Consider the following 20,621-nt stretch of genomic DNA (forward strand, 5'->3'; position numbering starts at 1 on the left):
GATTTAGACTAGAGAAAGGTCATTAATGCAACTGCAGATTAAGTCACCTAAGAAACCATTAACACCTGGGATTTGGAACCTATCCCTTAAAAATGTTAATTTAATTTGTGTAAGGTACAACCTCAATAATTTTCTACAAGTATCCTAGGTGATTTGAACAGGCCATCAGGTTTGACAACCATTATTTTATAATTATATACTTTTACACAGATTTTTCTTTGACCAAATGGATAAAAATATCTCTTCAGAGTGTCACTTGGCATACTCCTAGACTCCTTTATATGCGGGGTAAAGAAGGAAAGAATTGTGTAAGGGGGAAAAGAAAACCCTTGAGATCAACAAAGGGACAGGGAAATATCAAGTTCTCAGTCTATTCAAGGACCAAATTTAAGCAGGAGTGATCTATTTTATTTATAGAGACCAAGTTCCAAAGACTGCAGTTGGGAGCAAATAGTGATTTGTAACAAATATCTCTACCAATAATTTTTCTAAAGAAAAATAAATGTTTTCACAGAGAAAATGTCTTAGAATTTCTCCCTAATTGACTCACAAAGAAATCTTTGAAATCTCAAATCTCAGATTTCTTAGCATTCTGATATCAGTTAAATGACATCTCCTAAGAGAGGGCTTCTAATCTCCCCACACAAAGTGGTTGTTGCATGATCCTATTTTAAAAATCCCATGTAACACTTATTTCTACTTGATGTTTAAAAATAAGTGTATATAATTATTGAGTTCTTTGATGTTCTGAAATTGTACTCTCCATGAGTGAAAGGCTCTTTCTGTCTTACCTACCTTATTTCCTTCGTGCTGAATTCAAAGCATATGCTGAACAAACATAAAACTGTTCAGTTCTGGGTCGGGAAGTGGAGCTCAAGAGCACTTGCCTGGCACCTGCAGCATCCTGGCTTCCACTCTCAGAACTGAGAAAAAACGGAGAATTATAAGTTCTCACTATCCATGACAGTGAATAAAGACATGCTGGTTTATTTCACATATGTCATACACCAGAGCAGGGTGCATGGTACTTAGAGTATGATTTAACCATGGCCATCATTGTTTATTTTGAAAATACAAACACTGTCTTTTGTGGTTAGCTAAACTTCATTTGCCAACAATCACTGCTGATAGGGCTGCTTTTAAGCACTTGTATTGACTGAAATGCATTTTAACCAGGAAAGGGATCTCTGGCCATTTAGTTCAATTACTTAGCATCTTTTATGCTTTTCTCTTCTTTCCAATGACGTAATGGACACTTAAGCACATTCCATTCATCTGATCAGTAACATTTAGAAGTGAAAGGAGGAAAGAGGGGAAAAGTCACACTAGATGTTATTTCTCATATAAATCAAATATTAAGACTTTGGAATCTAATTATAGTTGTAAAATATTTTTAAAGGGCAGAATTAGATAATTTAAATTTTAAAAATGCAATAGGCAATAAAAATAATGAATTGTTACTTAATACAGCGTTTACTTTGCACTAAGTCTTTGAAGGGCTTTGTAAAGATTAGTTCACCTTAATATTGATAAGTAGCATATGAGACTAATACTATTGTCATTTTCATTGTAGAGATAAAGAACCCTAAGGAAGAGATACTGAAATTCATACTGTTGCACATTCATGAATGCCTGTGCCATTTGAATCCAGATCTGTGGTCCAGACCCCCTCCATGGGATTTATCAGAATAGAAGAATTATGCAGTAAAACCTTCATCCAATTACACATCAAATATTATACCTGCATCATAAGGTCCTGCCTGGGATATGCAACGTTACTCACTCCTTGAACTTAAGTTTTACTGTCCTTATTCAAGTAAAAACTTTATCACATTGAATATATTCTTTGAGATCCATTTATCTAAGAAGTGTGAAAATCATTCTGAATTCATATGACTGTTACACTATATTAAAGGCAAGAAGAGTGAATGTATATATAGAACAAAGCAGATCAGAAGAGCAAATCTTCAGGATTCCTGAGATACTCCACAATATTAGCATTAAATTGCTTCGAGTTCAGATGGATGATTGAAAAGACAAATAAAGAGCAATGCATGACTTTTACTGATTGGCATCACCCACATAAGCTCAAGTGATGATGATATACAGATGACATTCACATCTCTTTCTGTAAATTTGAATATCTTATTTGCAGAGAACCAGAAAAATAATAGAAACATAATTAGGGTCCATATATTCATTCTTATACATTGGAGACACCCTTAAGGTCATTTGAAAAGCACTTGAATGAATAATTGGTACATTTATTTATATGCATATGAATATGCACATTCATCTTCAAATACACATACGTATTACATGACATTCAAACTCTAGTAGTGTAGGCAGTGCAAATTAAACTAAAGATTTGTAATTTAACACATAATTATAAAAATTGAAAACAATACCACATCCTTGTGAGGTCAATATTTTCAGCACTTCATTGGATTCAACATGCAGGCTTTTATCCTAAGACTTCTCTAAGGTTACTGGGGGAAAGTGAAGGAGGTGGAAAACAACAAACACCAAGACAAAAAAGATACACCTCTAGGAGAAGGAAAGTTCAATACAATTTGGCAAGATGAGAAGCTCTTGGAGCAGGGTCATTTTTAGAAAGTCATCATTTTGAAATGGAGGAAAAAATCCTGGATAAGTTCAGGAATGATGGTCCTGAATACTGTGGAGTGTGGCCCTGAGGAAGCGAACTGGAAACCAGAAGACAGAACCTCCATGCATAGAAGAAACCCTTTCTTTCCATGGCCAGACTATTGACAGCTACATATGGCCAGAGCAAATATGATTGGATACTATCTTGTTCTAGATTGTCACTTAAGCAAATTGGTTTAATTTTCAAAGAAAATCAATAAACTAAGTACTAATTTTCCCCCAAATGAGGAAACACTACAAATGTGATAAACTTGCCCAGAATTTTCAGACACTGTATGATGAGTCAGGATTTGACCCCAGGTGGTCACATGAATGGTCCCTGCTATGAGACACCAGGCTGGGTTTGGTGCCTTTCATTCCTACCAAAAGAAAATCAGACATTTCTTTTCTGCAGAAATTAAAAAGATGAGATTCTGGCACAATGGAGAGCAGAAGTAGGCAAGTGATTGAAAAAGAAAGGATAATGTTAAAATGCTACAGAGAGAGTCACTCAGGAGCTCTTGCCTGGAGAGAGGATGAAGAAACTTGGACAACCTGGGGAAGAGGAACTTCTGAGAGGTGAATCCCATAGGAACACTTGAAAGTGGAATTCACAGATGAGTGATAGAAGGGACATAGGTTTTGAATAAAAAAATAAAAATAGTCAGATTTTAATACTGCAGTAGCTGAGAGACAATTCCACATATAAATGGAAAATGAGGGGACACTTTTGTGTGAGGAATATTCGGCATCTTTGTTTAGCACAGAAAAGTTGTGAAATACTTATTATGCACTTAAATGGAAATTATGATTCTGAGTGCACAGAAAAGGTGAAGTTCAGAAAGAGAAGTTTAAAATTAAAAAATTCTTTAAAAGTCACTTTATTATGGAGATAGGACCCACTGATGTTGAAATAATATTTTTAATGATACCCTAAAGAATAACTTGAAAATGAGAAAGAGTTCTTAGTCATTAAAATTATTCAACTGTCCAAACAAGGAGGACCAAAAATATTATCTCTAGTACTTCTGTTTTTTTTTTTTCTCTTCTCCTTCTTCTTCTTCTTCTGTGTGTGTGTGTGTGTGTGTGTGTGTGTGTGTGTGTATGTGTGTCCCTGGAATTGGACAACAAAGGCACTTTAGCACTGAACTATATTCCCGGTCCTTTTCATTTTCTATTTTTTGTGTCAGGTCATACCAAATTGCTGAGACTGTCTTCAAACTTGCAATCCTCCTGCCCCAGCCTCCCTCATCCTGGGATTATAGGCCTGTACCAGTGGCACCCACCTTCTCTGGTACTTCTTGCAGCAAATTCTCTAAGCTCCTACTATCTCTTTGGATTAAATATGTATCCCTCCTCCCATATTGAATTACCAAAAGATTTTTCTACATTTCTAATTGTTTATTTTATAAGAAGGTCCAGAATTTTCAACTTTTATTTAAAAAAAAAAAAAACTAAAGAAATAATAGGGAGGCTGGCTCCAGACTGAATGGGCTTCAAAATGCTAATAATTATGAGTAAAATAGTCTATAAACATTCTAATTCCAGTAAAATTTTAGAAAGTGGTAATTACAGGAAATTTAATAAATACTTGGTAAGTTATCTTACCAAGGTTGAAAAGGGATGGGAACCCAGTACCATGAGAGATCAGATATGTACACATGAAATGTGTGACCCGAAATGCTTTTAAGTTGAACAACAAAACACACACTGCTCTGAATACAATGATGATTCATCCCAGGATGTTATGGGAGTCTTCAAGACAGGAAGAGCAGATGAGGCAAAAGCACAAGGTGAGAGTCATCATATAGACACACCATGGGGATTGAGATGGTGCTAGAGCCCCTGGTAAGACAGAGCAGGATGGAAAAGTCTGCAGCAGCAGTAGCTGACCAGGGCTTAAGGGACCTGAGAACACAATATTATTTTCAGGAAACTATGTAATGTATTTGGATCCATCATATCCAAACCTGTTCCACTTCTGCCTGCATTCCAAGATGGTTATCACCAAGATTTTGCTGTCTTCGGCATTGGAAATATTCTTTATTATATATCCATTTAGATTTCAGTTGGCTCTTTTATAAATTTGTTAGTCTATTTCCTTCAGAAACTGTAATTATTACTTTGTTGCATCATCCAGCTTTATTTTGCAAAATCTATTTTCTTTATATTAATTTTATCTTCATTTCTTGCTCTGATTTTATATAAATTTTAAAAATAAATATTAAATATTAAGCTTTACTCTATTTTTTTTGATATTTTTATTTTTTAATGAATGCATAGTACTTGTACATATTTATGGGTGACATTTGGGTACATGTATACAAAATGGGATCTAACCCATTTTTAATAGGCATTTTTCTATATATTATATTTAATGGAAGTACTATGTTTTACATAGCATAAAAAACTTATTTTTCCATTTTTGGGTGTCAATGCCTTTTTTTTTTTTATTGTAAACAAATGGGATACATGTTGCCTCTCTGTTTGTACATGGTGCAAAGGCATACCATTTGTGTAATCATAAATCCACATACAATAATGTTGTTTGATTCATTCTGTTATTTTTTCCCCTTCCCCCCACCCCTCCCACCCCTCTTTACCCTCTATACAGTACTTTCTTCCTCCATACTTGCCCCCCTCCCTAACCCTAACTCTAACCCTAACACTAACCCTTCCCTCCCCCCCATTATGTGTCATCCTCCACTTATTAGCGATATCATTCGTCCCTTGTCTTTTTGAGATTGGCTTATCTCACTTAGCATGATATTCTCCAATTTCATCCATTTGCCTGCAAATGCCATAATTTTGTCATTCTTTATGGCTGAGTAATATTCCATTGTGTATATATACCACAGTTTCTTTATCCACTCGTCAATTGAAGGGCATCTAGGTTGGTTCCATAGTCTGGCTATTGTGAATTGAGTAGCTATGAACATTGATGTGGCTGTATCTCTGTAGTATGCTGATTTTAGATCCTTTGAGTATAGGCCAAGGAGTGGGATAGCTGGGTCAAATGGAGGGTCCATTCCAAGTTTTCTAAGGAATCTCCACACTGCTTTCCAGAGTGGCTGCACTAATTTGCAGTCCCACCAGCAATGTATGAGTGTACCTTTCTCCCCACATCCTCGCCAACACCTGTTGCTTGTATTTTTGATAATCGCCATTCTAATTGGGGTGACATGGAATCTTAGGGTGGTTTTGATTTGCATTTCTCTTATTACTAGAGATGTTGAACATTTTTTCATATGTTTATTGATTGCTTGTACATCTTCTTCTGTGAAGTGTCTGTTCATTTCCTTAGCCCATTTGTCGATTGGATTATTTGTATTCTTGGTGTAGAGTTTTTTGAGTTCTTTATAGATTCTGGAGATTAGTGCTCTATCTGAAGTATGATTGGCAAAGATATTCTCCCACTCTGTAGGCTCTTTCTTCACATTACTGATAGTTTCCTTTGCTGAGAGAAAGCTTTTTAGTTTGAATCTATCCCAGTTATTGATTCTTGCTTTTATTTCTTGTGCTATGGGAGTCCTGTTGAGGAACTCTGGTCCGAGGCCGACATGTTGAAGATCGGGACCTACTTTTTCTTCTATAATCTGCAGAGTCTCTGGTCTGATTCCAAGGTCCTTAATCCATTTTGAGTTGAGTTTTGTGCAGGGTGAGAGATATGGGTTTAGTTTCATTCTGTTGCATATGGATTTCCAATTCTCCCAGCACCATTTGTTGAAGAGGCTATCTTTTCTCCATTGTGTATTTTTGGCGCCTTTGTCTAGTATTAGAAAGTTGTATTTATTTGGGTTTATGTCCGTGTCCTCTATTCTGTACCATTGATCTACCTGTCTATTTTGGTACCAGTACCATGCCGTCTTTGTTACTATTGCTTTGTAATAAAGTTGAAGTTCGGGTATTGCGATACCCCCTGCTTCATTTTTCCTGCGAAGGATTGCTTTAGCTATTCTGGGTTTCTTATTCTTCCAGATGAATTTCATGATTGCTTGCTCTATTTCTGTAAGGTACGTCATTGGGATTTTAATTGGGATTGCATTGAATCTGTATACCACTTTTGGTAGTATGGTCATTTTGACAATATTAATTCGGCCTATCCAAGAACATGGGAGATCTTTCCATCTTCTAAAGTTTTCTTCGATTTCTTTCTTTAGTGTTCTGTAGTTCTCATTGTAGAGGTCTTTTACCTCTTTTGTGAGATTGATTCCCAAGTATTTTATTTTTTTCGATGCTATGGTGAATGGGGTAGTTTTCATAATTTCTCTTTCTGAGGATTCCTCACTTATGTATAAAAATGCATTGGATTTATGAGCATTGATCTTGTAACCTGCCACTTTACTGAATTCACTTATGAGTTCTAACAGTTTTCTGGTGGAATTTCCTGGTTCCTCTAAGTATATAATCATATCATCCACAAATAGGGATAGTTTGAGTTCTTCTTTTCCTATTCGTATTCCTTTAATTTCCTTGGTCTGTCTAATTGCTCTGGCTAGAGTCTCAAGAACGATATTGAATAGGAGTGGTGAAAGAGGGCATCCCTGTCTTGTTCCAGATTTTAGGGGGAATGCTTTCAGTTTTTCACCGTTTAGAATGATATTAGCCATGGGCTTAGCATAGATGGCCTTTACAATGTTAAGGAATGTTCCCACTATCCCTATTTTTTCTAGAGTTTTGAGCATGAAGGGGTGTTGTATTTTAACAAATGCTTTTTCTGCATCTATTGAAATAATCATGTGGTTCTTGACTTTAAGTCCATTGATATGGTGAATTACATTTATTGATTTCCGGATGTTGAACCAACCTTGCATCCCTGGGATAAAACCCACTTGATCGTGGTGCACTATCTTTTTAATATATTTTTGTATGCGATTTGCTAAAATTTTATTGAGAATTTTTGCGTCAATGTTCATTAATGATATCGGTCTGAAATTTTCTTTCCTCGATTTATCTCTGTCTGGCTTGGGTATCAGGGTAATATTGGTTTCATAGAATGAGTTTGGGAGGGTACCCTCCTCTTCTATTTCATGGAATACTTTGAGAAGTATTGGAATGAGCTCTTCTTTAAAGATTTTGTAGAACTCGGCTGAGAACCCGTCTGGTCCTGGACTTTTCTTTGTTGGTAGGCTTTTGATGACCTCTTCTACTTCATTACTTGAAATTGATCTATTTAAATTTTGTATGTCCTCCTCGTTCAATTTAGGCAATTCATATGTCTCTAGAAACCTGTTGATGTCTTCGAAATTTTCTATTTGGTTAGAATATAGATTTTCAAAATAGCTTCTAATTATGTTTTGTATTTCAATCGTGTCTGTTGTGATATTTCCTTGTTCATTCCGAATTTTGGTGATTTGGGTTTTCTCTCGTCTTCTCTTTGTTAGAGTGGCTAAGGGTTTATCAATTTTGTTTATTTTTTCAAAGAACCAACTATTTATTTTGTCACTTTCTTGTATTGTTTCTTTTGTTTCAATTTCGTTGATTTCAGCTCTGAGTTTAACTATTTCCTGTCTTCTACTACTTTTGGTGTTGGTCTGTTCTTCTTTTTCTAGGGCTTTGAGCTGAAGTGTTAGGTTGTTTATTTGTTGATTTTTACTTCTTTTATTGAATGTGCTCCATGAAATAAATTTTCCTCTAAGTACTGCTTTCATAGTGTCCCAAAGATTTTGATATGATGTTTCTTTGTTCTCATTTACCTCTAGGAATTTTTAAATTTCCTTCCTAATATCTTCTGTTATCCATTCATCATGTAATAGCATATTGTTTAATCTCCAGGTGTTGGAGTAGCTTCTGTTTTTTACTCTTTCATTTATTTCTAACTTCAAACCATTATGATCTGATAGAATACAAGGTAGTGTCTCTATCTTCTTGTATTTGCTTACATTAGCTTTGTGGCATAATATATGGTCTATTTTAGAGAAGGATCCATGTGCTGCTGAGAAGAAAGTGTATTCACTCTTGGTTGGATGGTATATTCTATAAATGTCCGTTAAGTCTAAATTATTGATTGTGTTATTGAGATCTATGGTTTCTTTGTTCAATTTTTGTTTGGAAGATCTGTCCAGTGGTGAGAGAGGCGTGTTAAAATCTCCTAGTATTATTGTGTTATGGTCTATTTGGTTTCTGAAATTGAGAAGGATTTGTTTGACATACATGGATGAGCCACTGTTTGGGGCATAGATGTTTATGATTGTTATGTCTTGCTGATTTATGGTTCCCTTAAGCAGTATGTAATGTCCTTCTTTATCCCTTTTGACTAGTTTTGACTTGAAGTCCACCTTATCTGAAATGAGGATGGATACCCCAGCTTTTTTGCTGAGTCCATGTGCATGATATGTTTTCCCCCATCCTTGCACCTTTAGTCTATGTGTATCTCTTTCTACGAGGTGAGTCTCTTGCAGGCAACATATTGTTGGATCTTTCTTTTTGATCCAATCTGCCAGTCTATGTCTTTTGATTGATGAGTTCAGGCCATTAATATTCAGGGTTATTATTGAGATATGATTAGTATTCCCGGTCATTTGGTTCATTTTATTTATTTATTTATTGATTTATTTATTTATTTATTTATTTTGAGACGACTTGGTTCTTCCTTTATTTGACAATTCCTTTAGGATGGTTCCTCCCATTGCTGATTTGTTTCTTTGTTTTTCATCTCTTCCTCATGGAATATTTTGCTGAGAATGTTCTGTAATGCTGGCTTTCTTTTTGTAAATTCTTTTAGCTTTTGTTTATCATGGAAGGATTTTATTTCATCATCAAATTTGAAGGTAAGTTTTGCTGGGTATAAGATTCTTGGTTGGCATCCATTTTCTTTCAGGACTTGAAAAATGTTGCTCCAGGCCCTTCTAGCTTTTAGGGTCTGGATTGAAAAATCTGCTGATATCCGTATTGGTTTCCCCCTGAATGTAATTTGATTCCTCTCTCTTGCGGCCTTTAAAATTCTGTCTTTATTTTGTATGTTGGGCATTTTCATTATAATGTGCCTTGGTGTGGGTCTGTTGTAATTTTGTATATTTGGAGTCCTATAAGCCTCTTGTACTTGATCTTCCATTTCATTCTTCAGATTTGGGAAATTTTCTGATAGTATTTCATTGAATAGATTGTTCATTCCTTTGGTCTGTTTCTCTAAGCCTTCCTCAATTCCAATAATTCTCAAATTTGGCCTCTTCATGATATCCCATAGTTCTTGGAGATTCTGTTCATGATTTCTTACCATCTTCTCTGTTTGTTCAACTTTGTTTTCAAGGTTAAATATTTTATCTTCAATGTCTGATGTTCTGTCTTCCAGGTGTTCTATTCTATTGGTTATGCTTTCTATGGAGTTCTTAATTTGGTTTATTGTTTCCTTCATTTCAAGGATTTCTGTTTGGTTTTTTTTCAATATCTCTAACTCTTTATTGAAGTGATCTTTTGCTTCCTGTATTTGCTCTTTTAACTGTCGATTGGTGCGATCATTCAGTGCCTGCATTTGCTCTTACATCTCGTCATTTGCTTCCCTGAGCATTTTAATTATGTACATTCTGAACTCCCTTTCTGTCATTTCTTCTGCCATGCTGTCGTTGGGTTTCTTTGATGTAACATCTAGATTTGTTTGCAGCATTTTCTTTCCTTGTTTTCTCATATTGTTTAGGTATCAGTTGACCGCTGTGATATTGCAGATTTCCTCTATTGTCTTATAATATCCCTGAAGATTTCTATTATATCCCCTCTTAGTCTTCAGTAGCCTGAAATCTTGGAGGAAATTGATAATGCAGTGCTCCACAAGGGAGCTGACTCCCTAGGGGTGGTGGCCTTCTGGTGGGGTATATTCCCTGCTAGTGGGCAGAGGTACATTCACTTGCTGATGAATGGTCATCCAGAAGGGAAGTAGGTTGTGGGCTGATGCAAGACCAGTTTGGGCCTGTGTCTCTGATTTTACGGTCCTTTTGGGAGAACCTCACCCAACAGGGAGGAGTCACCTGGTGGGGAGGTCTCGCTGGTCGGTTTTCCTCCCAGAGGTTCCGTTCAATTCACAACTACCGCCTGGGCTGGGCAGCCTTCTTCTGCAATGTTCCAGGGACCCGGACCTACCTCCTGGGCCTGGAAGCCTCACCCTTCACAAACGAATCTCCTTCGGCTGCCTCTCCTCAGAGAAGCTTCCTGCAGTCCTGGAGCCTTCGCTCCGCCCCTCAGTTTGTCTGTGGGGCCCTTCCACCAAGAAGCCGTCTAGGACCCTGCTCTGCACTTTTCGCCTGGCTATGCGGCCCCTCCTCTGAGCAGCCACCTGGAGCCCCTTACAATCGCTCCGAGTCCCAGTGACCCGCCACACGCCTTTTCCTCTGGCAGCCACCTGTTGTTCCGTGCGGTCGCTCTAAGACCAAGTGACCCACCACGCACCACTTTCTCCACCAGGCAGTCACCCAGAGATCTGGTGCGTCACGAGTCCCAAGAACTCACTGTGCACCTTCTTGTCCCGACTGCCTCCCGTAGCCCTGGTGCAGTCACTTCGAGCCCAAGCACCCCGCCGCGCTCCTCCTCCTTCTCCAGACAACCCCCTATGTTCAGGAGCGGATGCTCTGGGACCAAACCACTCACCACGCTGTTCCACTGGATAGCCGCCCAGAGCCCTGGCGCAGCTGTTCCAATTCCAAGCAACGTGCCGAGCCCGTATTTCTCCTTCTCCTCTGGGCAGCCCCCTGTGTTCAGGGGTGGTCACGTTCAGTCCAAACAGCTCACCAAGCACCTTCTCCTTTGGGCAGCCTCCCAGAGCGCGGGTGGGTTGCGCCGAGTCCAAGCGCTGTGGTGAACAGCCACCTCTCCAATGCTCCCAGCTGTGTGCGATCACTGCTCCGGCGGGGGGAGGGGTGCCTCGCCGGCAGTTCTACTTTGCAAAGATCCCTGCTTTTGGTGCTACCGCCCTGTCCGGGGGCTACCGCCCCGTCTGCCTGCCCAGTGGGAAACACTCACCCGGCTGCTTTGAGTTGGTCCCAAGTCTCTCAATATCTCCTTTTCTTGAGTCCTGAGCCCACGCTGCTCCTCCGGATAGCCGCCCGGAGCCCTGGCGCAGCTGATCCAATTCCAAGCGACGTGCCGAGCCCGTATTTCTCCTTCTCCTCTGGGCAGCCCCCTCTTCAATGCTCCCAGCTGTCTGCGATCACTGCTCTGGCGGGGGGAGGGGCGCCTCGCCGGCAGTTCTACTTTGCAAAGATCCCTGCTTTTGGGGCTACCGCCCCGTCCAGGACTCCTGCCCCGTCCGGGACGCCTGCCCAGTGGGAGACTCTCGCCCGGCTGCTTTGAGTTGGTCCCAAGGCTCTCTATATCTCCTCTTCTTGAGTCCTGAGTCCTGGAGCAACACGAAACGCAGCCACCCTCTAGTCCGCCATCTTGAATCCCCTCTTTACTCTATTTCTGATTCTAATTTTTTTCTCTAATGAACTTGTTCAGCATGACTATCTTATGCAAATCTAAATTTTTTATATTTGTTTACTCACCTTGACTTTTCACTTGTTTTCTAATTTTGTTTATTAAATCAGGGTACTTAAGTTTTTGTTCCTAGTTCTGTAGTATAATTTGAGGTCTAGTTTTGTGATGCCCAAGCATTGTTCTTCTTTCTCAGGAGTACTTTGTTGATTTTGGGTCTCTCATTTTTTTCATATAAATTTTAGAACTTTTTTTCTAGTTCAGGAAGTATGTCTTTGATACTTTGATGCAGATTACATTGAATCTGTATAATAACACTTGCAGCAGTATGACCATTGTGACTTCTCCATGCTCTGTCATTTTCTAGCTTACTGGAATGTCAACAGTCCAAAGCTATCTAGAAAGTTCTATGTTTATGATAAGGACGTTTTCTTCCATTCCTGTCCCTGAATCATGAATCCTACCACAGAGGACACTTGTCATTTCCATTTGAACCTGTGCTATGAATTTCTACTTGAGTAAGAAGGAGAAATTATGCCTCATAACACTTGCTATTGTTTGGGCTTCTCAAATGAAGTCATGATATAATGGATATTTTGAGGAGCAAATAATCTGACCTAGCATATAAGTACAAAATGACAGTAAGAGTAAATATACCTTTCCCTTGTCTACTCTGTGTTGAACTATGTGCCATATGTATACTCACAGATATGAATTCGTGTATGTGCTAGCACATCTCAGGTCATAATCAATAGTGTCTTGGATATATTTTCATTGTCTTGGTGAATAGAGGAAACCTCACTCTCCAGGTCTCTCCAAAGAGACCATCAAGAAATGCACAAGTCCCAAAACTTCATTGGAAATAACAGCTTATTTGCAGAAATTTTTGTTGGAAATATAAGATTGACCTCAGAAATATGAGCCATGATTTGGAGTCTCACAGTTTGCTCCAATCTGTCCCCTAGCTCCACTGAACAATGGTTCTGTCAATAGGACAAATTTGTTTACTACTAATCCAAATATATACCACCACTACCTCATTTTTCACAAAGATTCAGATCTTATCTCTTCATTTTAGTCACTATGGTTAAACAGTGTTTGTGTATCTTTTTTCTTTACACTTCACTAGAAGCCCCACATTTTTGTCTTCAGAGTCTGCAATACAATCGTTTTTATTCTTGAGTATATAAAATCTATATGACTTTTTAGTCATCCCTGGACAGCCAGTTTTAAAGTATTTAATTTTCCTTCAATATTTCCTTCAGTTCTAGAAGACAGTTCCTTCATTACGCTGAAAAAGAACTATCCAAAAAATTTAAAATTTATTTCCCGAATTATATTAGGAGGAAGTCTAAGAAAAGGATATATTATTTTTTAAATTAAAATTAGCTAGAACAACCACAGTGTCTGTGACTGAAAGTGACTTTGTGTAGGTGACCTGGCTCAAAGCCACAGAGACCTGGATCATATGAATCTTCTCTCTACTGGGCTCCCAGAAAGTCCTCAGGAACCGTATAGAAAAACTCCCCTTTTAACCTCCCATGTGCCTTCAGTCTCTTCTTTTGCTCTTTTCCTTCCTCTCTCCTCCACTCCTCTGCCACTAACTGGAAATTTTCTCTTCTCCCTTTTTAGAAGGCAGTTCCTGGGTACCTTAGTCCCAGAGAATGGTAACACATAGCGCTTGACTTCTTTGCAGCCTGAGGGATGAAGGGTTTTTCCAGATGTTTCCTCTTTGGCTTTTCTCTTCATGATCTAACTCCTTGGTGGTACTCAGATCAGGTAACTTTTTATCTGAAGCTCAAAACACCAGAAAAGTTAGTTGATGATGAGAAGGAATGAAATCTGCACCTTCAGAAACAACAAATCTTATGAGATGTCATTGATTCAACAGATTGCTGTCCTGAGCACTGCCCAGCACAGCATCAGGGTTGCTATGCGACCAGCTGTCACCAAGGCCTCAGCAGTGTATTGTGACCTATGATGACATCAGCACAGCACAGAGGCCCAGGAGGTACTCACAGTACTGCACATTGCTAAGCGCACTCTCTAAATGATATCTTTTATATAGTGGGATTTGTATTAACTTGAACTTTCCAACCTTGCACTTGACATCAAAATCAGAAATATAGTATGGATTTAACAGAGAAAATTATCTTTTCTGTCTCAGGTATATCCCACGGCTCAATTTCCACAGTGGTGAGGATATGGCAGAACCAGAGAGGGTCTGGCTCAGAACTATGCTTGTCTCAAAGGTATCATTTGGTAGCTCTGCAGGTGACAGGTCCACTCTGGACTTCTTGCAGGGCTGCTCCTCGCTGGAAGCTCTATTGGAGGATCTTTCCCTTAAATTTTCCCCTCAGATCCCAGAGCTGCATTCCTTCCTAGCTGTTGTTCACGCTCTTCATCTTCAAAAGGCATCAGTCCAACATCTGCTCATAGTCACAGCTCCACTCTGTCCAGCAGACTCAGCTGTCTCTCACAAAGGCCATGATTCAGGAAAACCTCTTCATTCAAAATTATCAACTTAAGCTTATCTTGGAAGTCTTTGTTTAACCCTCCAAAGTCACATATTCATAGTTTCCAGGGATTAGGCAGTTAACATGTGGTGTTACTGTTGTTGTTCTGGGGGACAGAAGTTTCATTCTTCATCCTACTACACCAAAATAAGGTCAAAATGTATCAGAGAGAATTTACCTGTTGTAAAATATAGCAGTATAAGAATAGAAATCCAAAATTATAGGGAAGAAATAACAGAGCAACTGTGTAAATGTACTGAAAAAAGCAAAGCAGAATGAAATAATAAGTAACAGACTACCCTCAGAAATCAAACATTAATCAAAGGAATGAAAGAACAATTTTTAAAAGAATGTTTTAAACTTAAAACTTAGGTATCCTGATTTAAAAAAAAAAAAAAAACTCGAAGACAAGGTTACAAGGCAAGGTAAAGCAATAAATAGAGAGGATTTAGATTTGTACAACATAGTAATGCTGAACAAGTTCATCAGAGAAAAACTAAATTAGGACCAGAAAGAAACTGAGTTATACTTAAAATTTATTATTTGTCATATAAATTTATATAAAGGAAGGGCAAGGAAAGAAACAAAGGTAAAATTAATTCAAAGAAAATAGATTTTATAAAGGGAAAGCCAATGATGCCAAAAGTAATCGTTACAGCTTCTGAAGGAAATAGATCAACGGTTTGTAATTAGAGTCAATTGAAAGGGATATCTCATGAGAGAACACCAACACAATTTTCAATGCCAGAAGACAGTAAAATCTTTTGACAATAGCCATCTTGGAATGCAGAAGTGAAATAGGGTGGGAATTTCTGGATCCAATTACCCTGTACAATTTCCTAGGAATAATGTCCTGTCCTCAGAACACTTAAGCCCTCCCTGGTCAGGGACTGCTGTTCAAGACTCTCATCCCTCCTGCTGTTTTGTTTTTTGTTTTTTGGGTTTTTTTTGCGGTGCTGGGGATCAAACCCAGGGCCTTGTGCTTGCAAGGCAAGCACTCTACCCACTGAGCTACCTCCCCAGTCCTCTCCTGCTGTGTTTTAACAGGGGCTCCAGCACCATCTCAGTTCCCATGGCATCTCCACATGATGTCTCTCACCTTGTGCTTGCCCTCATCGGTTCTTCCTGTCTTAAAGACTCACATAACATCCTTGGATGAAATATTATTCTGTTGAATGTCAAGTATGTTTGAGTGTTTTAGATGAGGAATTCTGACAAATATTCTCTGTATACCTGATGTCACATGATACTGGATTTCCATCCCTTTTCAACCTAAAGGCTGTTTGTGGATAATCTTAAAATTTTAACAAACAATTGTCAATAATTCAGTGTCCATGATTCTTATTGTAAATGCATTCAACACAGTTAGCTTGACTATGAAATTCATCAGATAAGAAATGACTTACCAACTGTTTTGTAGGATTGTGGCCAAGGGATTAAGATGATCACCAAATGCACGTCTACACAAAAACAAGACACACAAGTGTAGAAATTATGGTTAAAGAAGAGAAAATACATTTTTAAAAGTTTGACAAAGTAGAAATACCAACAAAAATAATGAGATTGAAAAGAGGAGAAGGGTAAAATGTGTTAATTTCTTCACCTAATGTTAGGATTTTATTTATACTTAAGAATGAAACTTTACACTATACTTATCTCAATATTTTAAATATTTTCTGGGAAATTTTAAAGAGTAGGAAATTCATTTCTATGAAACACTAGAAGGTCAACAGCACTGCTAGAGTTATTCCAGTTTCATGTTTTCTGTCATATTCAAGAATTATTGAATTTTATATGTGATTTAAATAATTATAGTATGATTCAAGTTTTGATGAAAAACTTATATTTCTCTTTCCATTATTCTTTCTTCATGTATGCACACTTAAACAACATTATCAATAGTGTAACTGATATACATAAAAATCTCCAGGTATCATGTATACAATTTTCTGAATCTGATTCAGCTCTTCATTTGCCCTCTATTGATGACTAGGTATATGTGTGATATTTATTTGGGATGACATCTAACTGATATTCAGAATGGTTACTTTGGAACAGTAACCATAATAATTTTCCAAATTTATAATTTTTAATAACATTTGAATTTATATTTGAATATGTAGCAGTCATACAAAATCACTAGTTCATGGAAAGAGAAAAAGAAAATAAGTCTGGGGAAGATATTTGAAACTTTTGCAGAGTTTAGCATTTCTTTTGCTAAGTGCCTCCTTTTTGAGGATCTTTGTTTAAGAAAAAGGCATCACATTGCCAATGCTTCCAAATTTATAAGGGTGTGGAATAGTCCTGTGGAAAAGATTATCTTTCTTTCCTCCTATTAATAACTGATAAAAGTTGTGATGAATAATTAGTTTTGTAATGATGTAACCTGCAACCACAACAATCAATAAAATACAGAAACACATCCAATAACATTTTAACTATTTGGTTTGGATCTAGGAATTTCCCCCCAAAAGCTCAAGTATTGGCAATGGAGTAATATGCAGGTGTGAAAAGACTTTTCCATTTTTATTTCTAAGTCATGGTTTCCTCATCTGTAAAATGGGGAAATGCTTCTTCTGTACGATTGTTGTGAAGTTCAAGGTTAACCTACATAATGCTCTTAATAACCTGCGGGCTTGAAACTGCAGTGACACACATCTGTAACCTGAGCTACCTTGGAGGCTGCAGTGAATGAGTCCCTTTGAAGGATTAATAATCTGAATGACAGCTGGGTGCCAACTGTGCGTGGTGGGACGGGGCTGGAGGAAACAAGTTACCGAGGGTGTGAGCTTGAACTCTACCTTCCTGGCTGCCATAAGCTAAGGAGCTCTCCTTGATCAGACCCTTCTGCCACGATTTTCAGCCTTACTCAGACCCACAATCACTGGAGTCAGATAACCGGATCCCGCCCCACCGTCGGGAGGTGGCGCACGAGAGCGAACTGCTTGCGGGCGGCGGTTGGAGACACAGTGACGCTGCTGGCCAGTCTGCAGATCTGAGCTGAGGCGGTACCTGAGCTGTTGGAAGTTGCAGATTTCAGACGCTCAGGAAGTACCCAGCCCAGTCATCCGCTGCTGCCCTGGGAGCGCCCAAGATGTGGGAGCTCTGCAGTGGAAGCGACTGTGGCAGCGCCAGACTGGAATGTGCAGCAGCCCCTCCCGCCTGTCCTCATCTGCCTGACTGCCCCGGAAGAATGTCAGCCAAGTCCCAGGGGAGCCCCTCAACAGTCTCTCCATTCACGGATCCTGGCAGCCTCCAAATCCAAGATGAAGGAGATGATCAAGATCATCGTGGAGGATCTGGAATGGGTCCCTCCCTAGACGACCTGAAAGATGCTGCCAAAGAATTTAAGGAGGTGAGGGGCAGAGGGGTGAGGAGAGAGCTCTGTGCCCTTGGCCCCCTTTGCGTTCCAGGTTCATTTTTGGTTGGGACCTTGAGAGTTTCCAACTCCTGGGAACCTGCAGAAAGATGTGTGCAGATGGACTTTCTATGTTCAAGTGACTCCTGAGAAGAGTGGTTACACTGTTTTTTGTTTTGTTTTGTTTTGTTTTCATTCAGAAAGGAAGTCAACGGATGTTTTATGGATGGATCTGGGGTGGTGGGAGGGTGAATGCTAGTGTGCCTCTGTATCTAACTGTGTGAAGTGTGGGAGGAAGGGGTTCACTGGGGTGGAGGGTGTCAGCAGAGGAAAACATGGGGAACGCAGCAGGAGTATGCAAGGTTCTCCTCTCCTGCCCTCTAGCGCCAACCCCACCCCTCCTTGACCCCTGCCCAACCCCCAAGAATCCTTTGGCAAGGCTGCCCCTTGCCTGGCAGCCTCCCCAAGCCAGGGCTGAAGCAGGGCTGTGTTCTGGATCCTCTGCCAGGCCAGGGAGGACAGAGCCTCAGATCTAGCTCTCCTCACAGCCTCTGGAGCCCCAGTGGGAGGGAACCAACCTGGGCTGCTGGCAGATCCCTCTCTGGGGATATGGAGGGGCCTGGGACTTTTTCACTGTCGCAGTTCCTGAAGCAGACCTTGCTCATCTCAGACTGACCCTCCCCCTAACGCTAGGCCTTGAAGCCCCCTATCTATATTTCCTTCCCACCTTCTTTTATTATTTCACCACAAGGCATTGAACCTGGGCTGGTGGGCAGGCAGGCCTGGGGCATGTGTCTGAGCCCTCTGGAGTCTTGCCACCTCCTAGGTCTATGGAACGGGTACTGTTTTCCTTGCTGCTGCAGATTGTGACCCCTGTTTGGACTTTTGCCTTCCTCCTTCCCTCCCTTTTGCTTCATACACCCTGCTGTCTCTAATAAATTGTGTACTCACATGAAAAGCAATTTTTAAAACAAGAGAGAAAAATGAAGTGAGAAGCAAAAGTAAACACAGGTCTCTATTGCATGGTTATCTTCATGGAATTTTCCATATATTTAAAAACACACACACTTTCTTGAAGTTTTGTGTGTATTCAAATGGACCATACTGTGCATACTGTGAAGAAACTTGCTTTTCCCAATTAAATCACTTAGATGTTTTTCTCTGTCAGCACTATGTAATTAACATTCCTTCTAACTGCAGTACAGTGTTCCATTTAAGAGATCTATAATGCACTCAATTTTCCTTTGACAAGCTGTTGTACATCCATCTTTATATAAGACTAGGTTGGCTTTTGGGTTCATGTTTTAGGGAGAGACAGTGAAGGGGTCCACTTAATGGTATTTTATATCAAGGGCTCCCCATGTGAGGTGGCGTAGTTTGGCAGGTGGGTACAGAGGTGGCCAAGGGGCTGGGCAGGGGTCATGGTGTCTTTGCTGTGCTCTGGTGATTCCCTGACCTCATGCAGCATGCTAGAGAAGCCAGGAAGAGGACCTCAGAAAACACACAGGTAGTGTTTCCACACCTCCCAAAGCTCTAGACTTACATGCTTGTCTTTGTCACCTGCTGAGAAGTGTCTGTGATGAATTAGAAAACAGCACTGTGAAAGCATTTGTCTCTCTGGGAGGCTTGTGTTTGTATTTTAATGACCTTGGTATTACCGCCATTCCATCTCCAGGTACGTTGTGGACTTCTTCCTGACTGTCACTCAGCAGGCATCTTGCCATATCTATCTGTTTTTCTCACTTACAACTAGTAAAAAGAGAGTATGATCAGAGATGAGAGGAATTTCTACTTTGAATTGCTTCCATGTTAGTTTTGGTCAACAAAAGAATTGAAGTTTTAACATTTATGTACAGTGTGTTTTACCTGATTCTCATCTGAAGACCAAGGGCATAGGGAAACTTCAAGGTGTCTTGTCTGTTCTTCTGTCTTGATAGAGCAAATGCAGCTCAGCCAGTTGGGTTGCTGACAACAATCACCATGAAGACCTTCACGGAGAAGTCACCAGCTTCAGGTGACTCCAAAGCATAGTTCACATACTGAGCCTTTAGTCAGGAGCCTCTTCCAACAGGTCAGTCACCAGCTTTGTAATTGGAGACCTATTTCTTTTTCTTGCTTCTTCTCTTCCAGGTGATAGAAGGAGCCATTGGGACCACCACCAACAACCATGACAATGAGATGATGATTGTAACGCCCACCTTGGAACACAGACTCTGCATGCTCACCTTCCTGCCCGTCCTGGTGCTGCTGGTCTTCATCAGGAACCTCTGCATCCTCTCCATCTCCTCCTGTTGGACAACAGCAGCATGCTGGTCAGCCTGGGTCACTGGACTGTGCTAATGTCATCAAATGGGTCGAAACACGCTGCTAAGAACACAGTGTAGCTGGTCTCATAACAATCCTGATAACTGGGTGTGGTTCAGGACAGTGATTTGGCAAACAGCCTCTCCTCAGGTGATGTCATGTTTTGAGATTTTATTCTCAGTCATCATCAACTAACTCTTTAAGAGTTGAACTTCAGAGAGAAAGTTACCTGGTCTGAGTAACCTCCAAAGAGTTGTGCCTTGAAGAGAAGACAAAAGGGGAGACATCTAGAAAATACCTTTATCATCCAACAATCAAAGAAATCAAGCGGTATATGTAGAATCTTCTTTGATCATAAAGTGGCCAGGAACTGCCATCCAAAAAGAGAAGAGAGC

The 20,621-nt window shown here is 39.7% G+C and overlaps 1 protein-coding gene and 1 long non-coding RNA gene across 2 annotated transcripts in view; both read left to right on the plus strand.

Annotated features, from left to right (window-relative positions):
- The window catches only part of LOC306664744, a 471,099-nt gene that overhangs the window by 269,121 nt on the left and 181,357 nt on the right, over positions 1–20,621 (plus strand). The window lies entirely within an intron of this gene.
- LOC306664739 (uncharacterized protein) lies at positions 17,724–20,588 on the plus strand. The gene is made up of 2 exons (XM_079145786.1): positions 17,724–17,919; positions 20,053–20,588. Exons 1-2 carry the CDS (start codon positions 17,758–17,760, stop codon positions 20,260–20,262), a joined length of 372 nt encoding a protein of 123 aa, XP_079001912.1. The 5' UTR covers positions 17,724–17,757; the 3' UTR covers positions 20,263–20,588.

The sequence above is a fragment of the Sciurus vulgaris genome (assembly GCF_902686455.1).
Source record: "Sciurus vulgaris genome assembly, chromosome: 6".
Taxonomy (NCBI): Eukaryota; Metazoa; Chordata; class Mammalia; order Rodentia; family Sciuridae; genus Sciurus; species Sciurus vulgaris.

Bases quoted from the DNA above. Each gene is read 5' to 3' on its own strand.
- LOC306664739 (XM_079145786.1), top strand. From the start codon at position 17,758: ATGTCAGCCAAGTCCCAGGGGAGCCCCTCAACAGTCTCTCCATTCACG. The intron at 17,920-20,052 runs GTGAGGGGCAGA...CTTCTCTTCCAG, and splicing joins CTGCCAAAGAATTTAAGGAG to GTGATAGAAGGAGCCATTGG.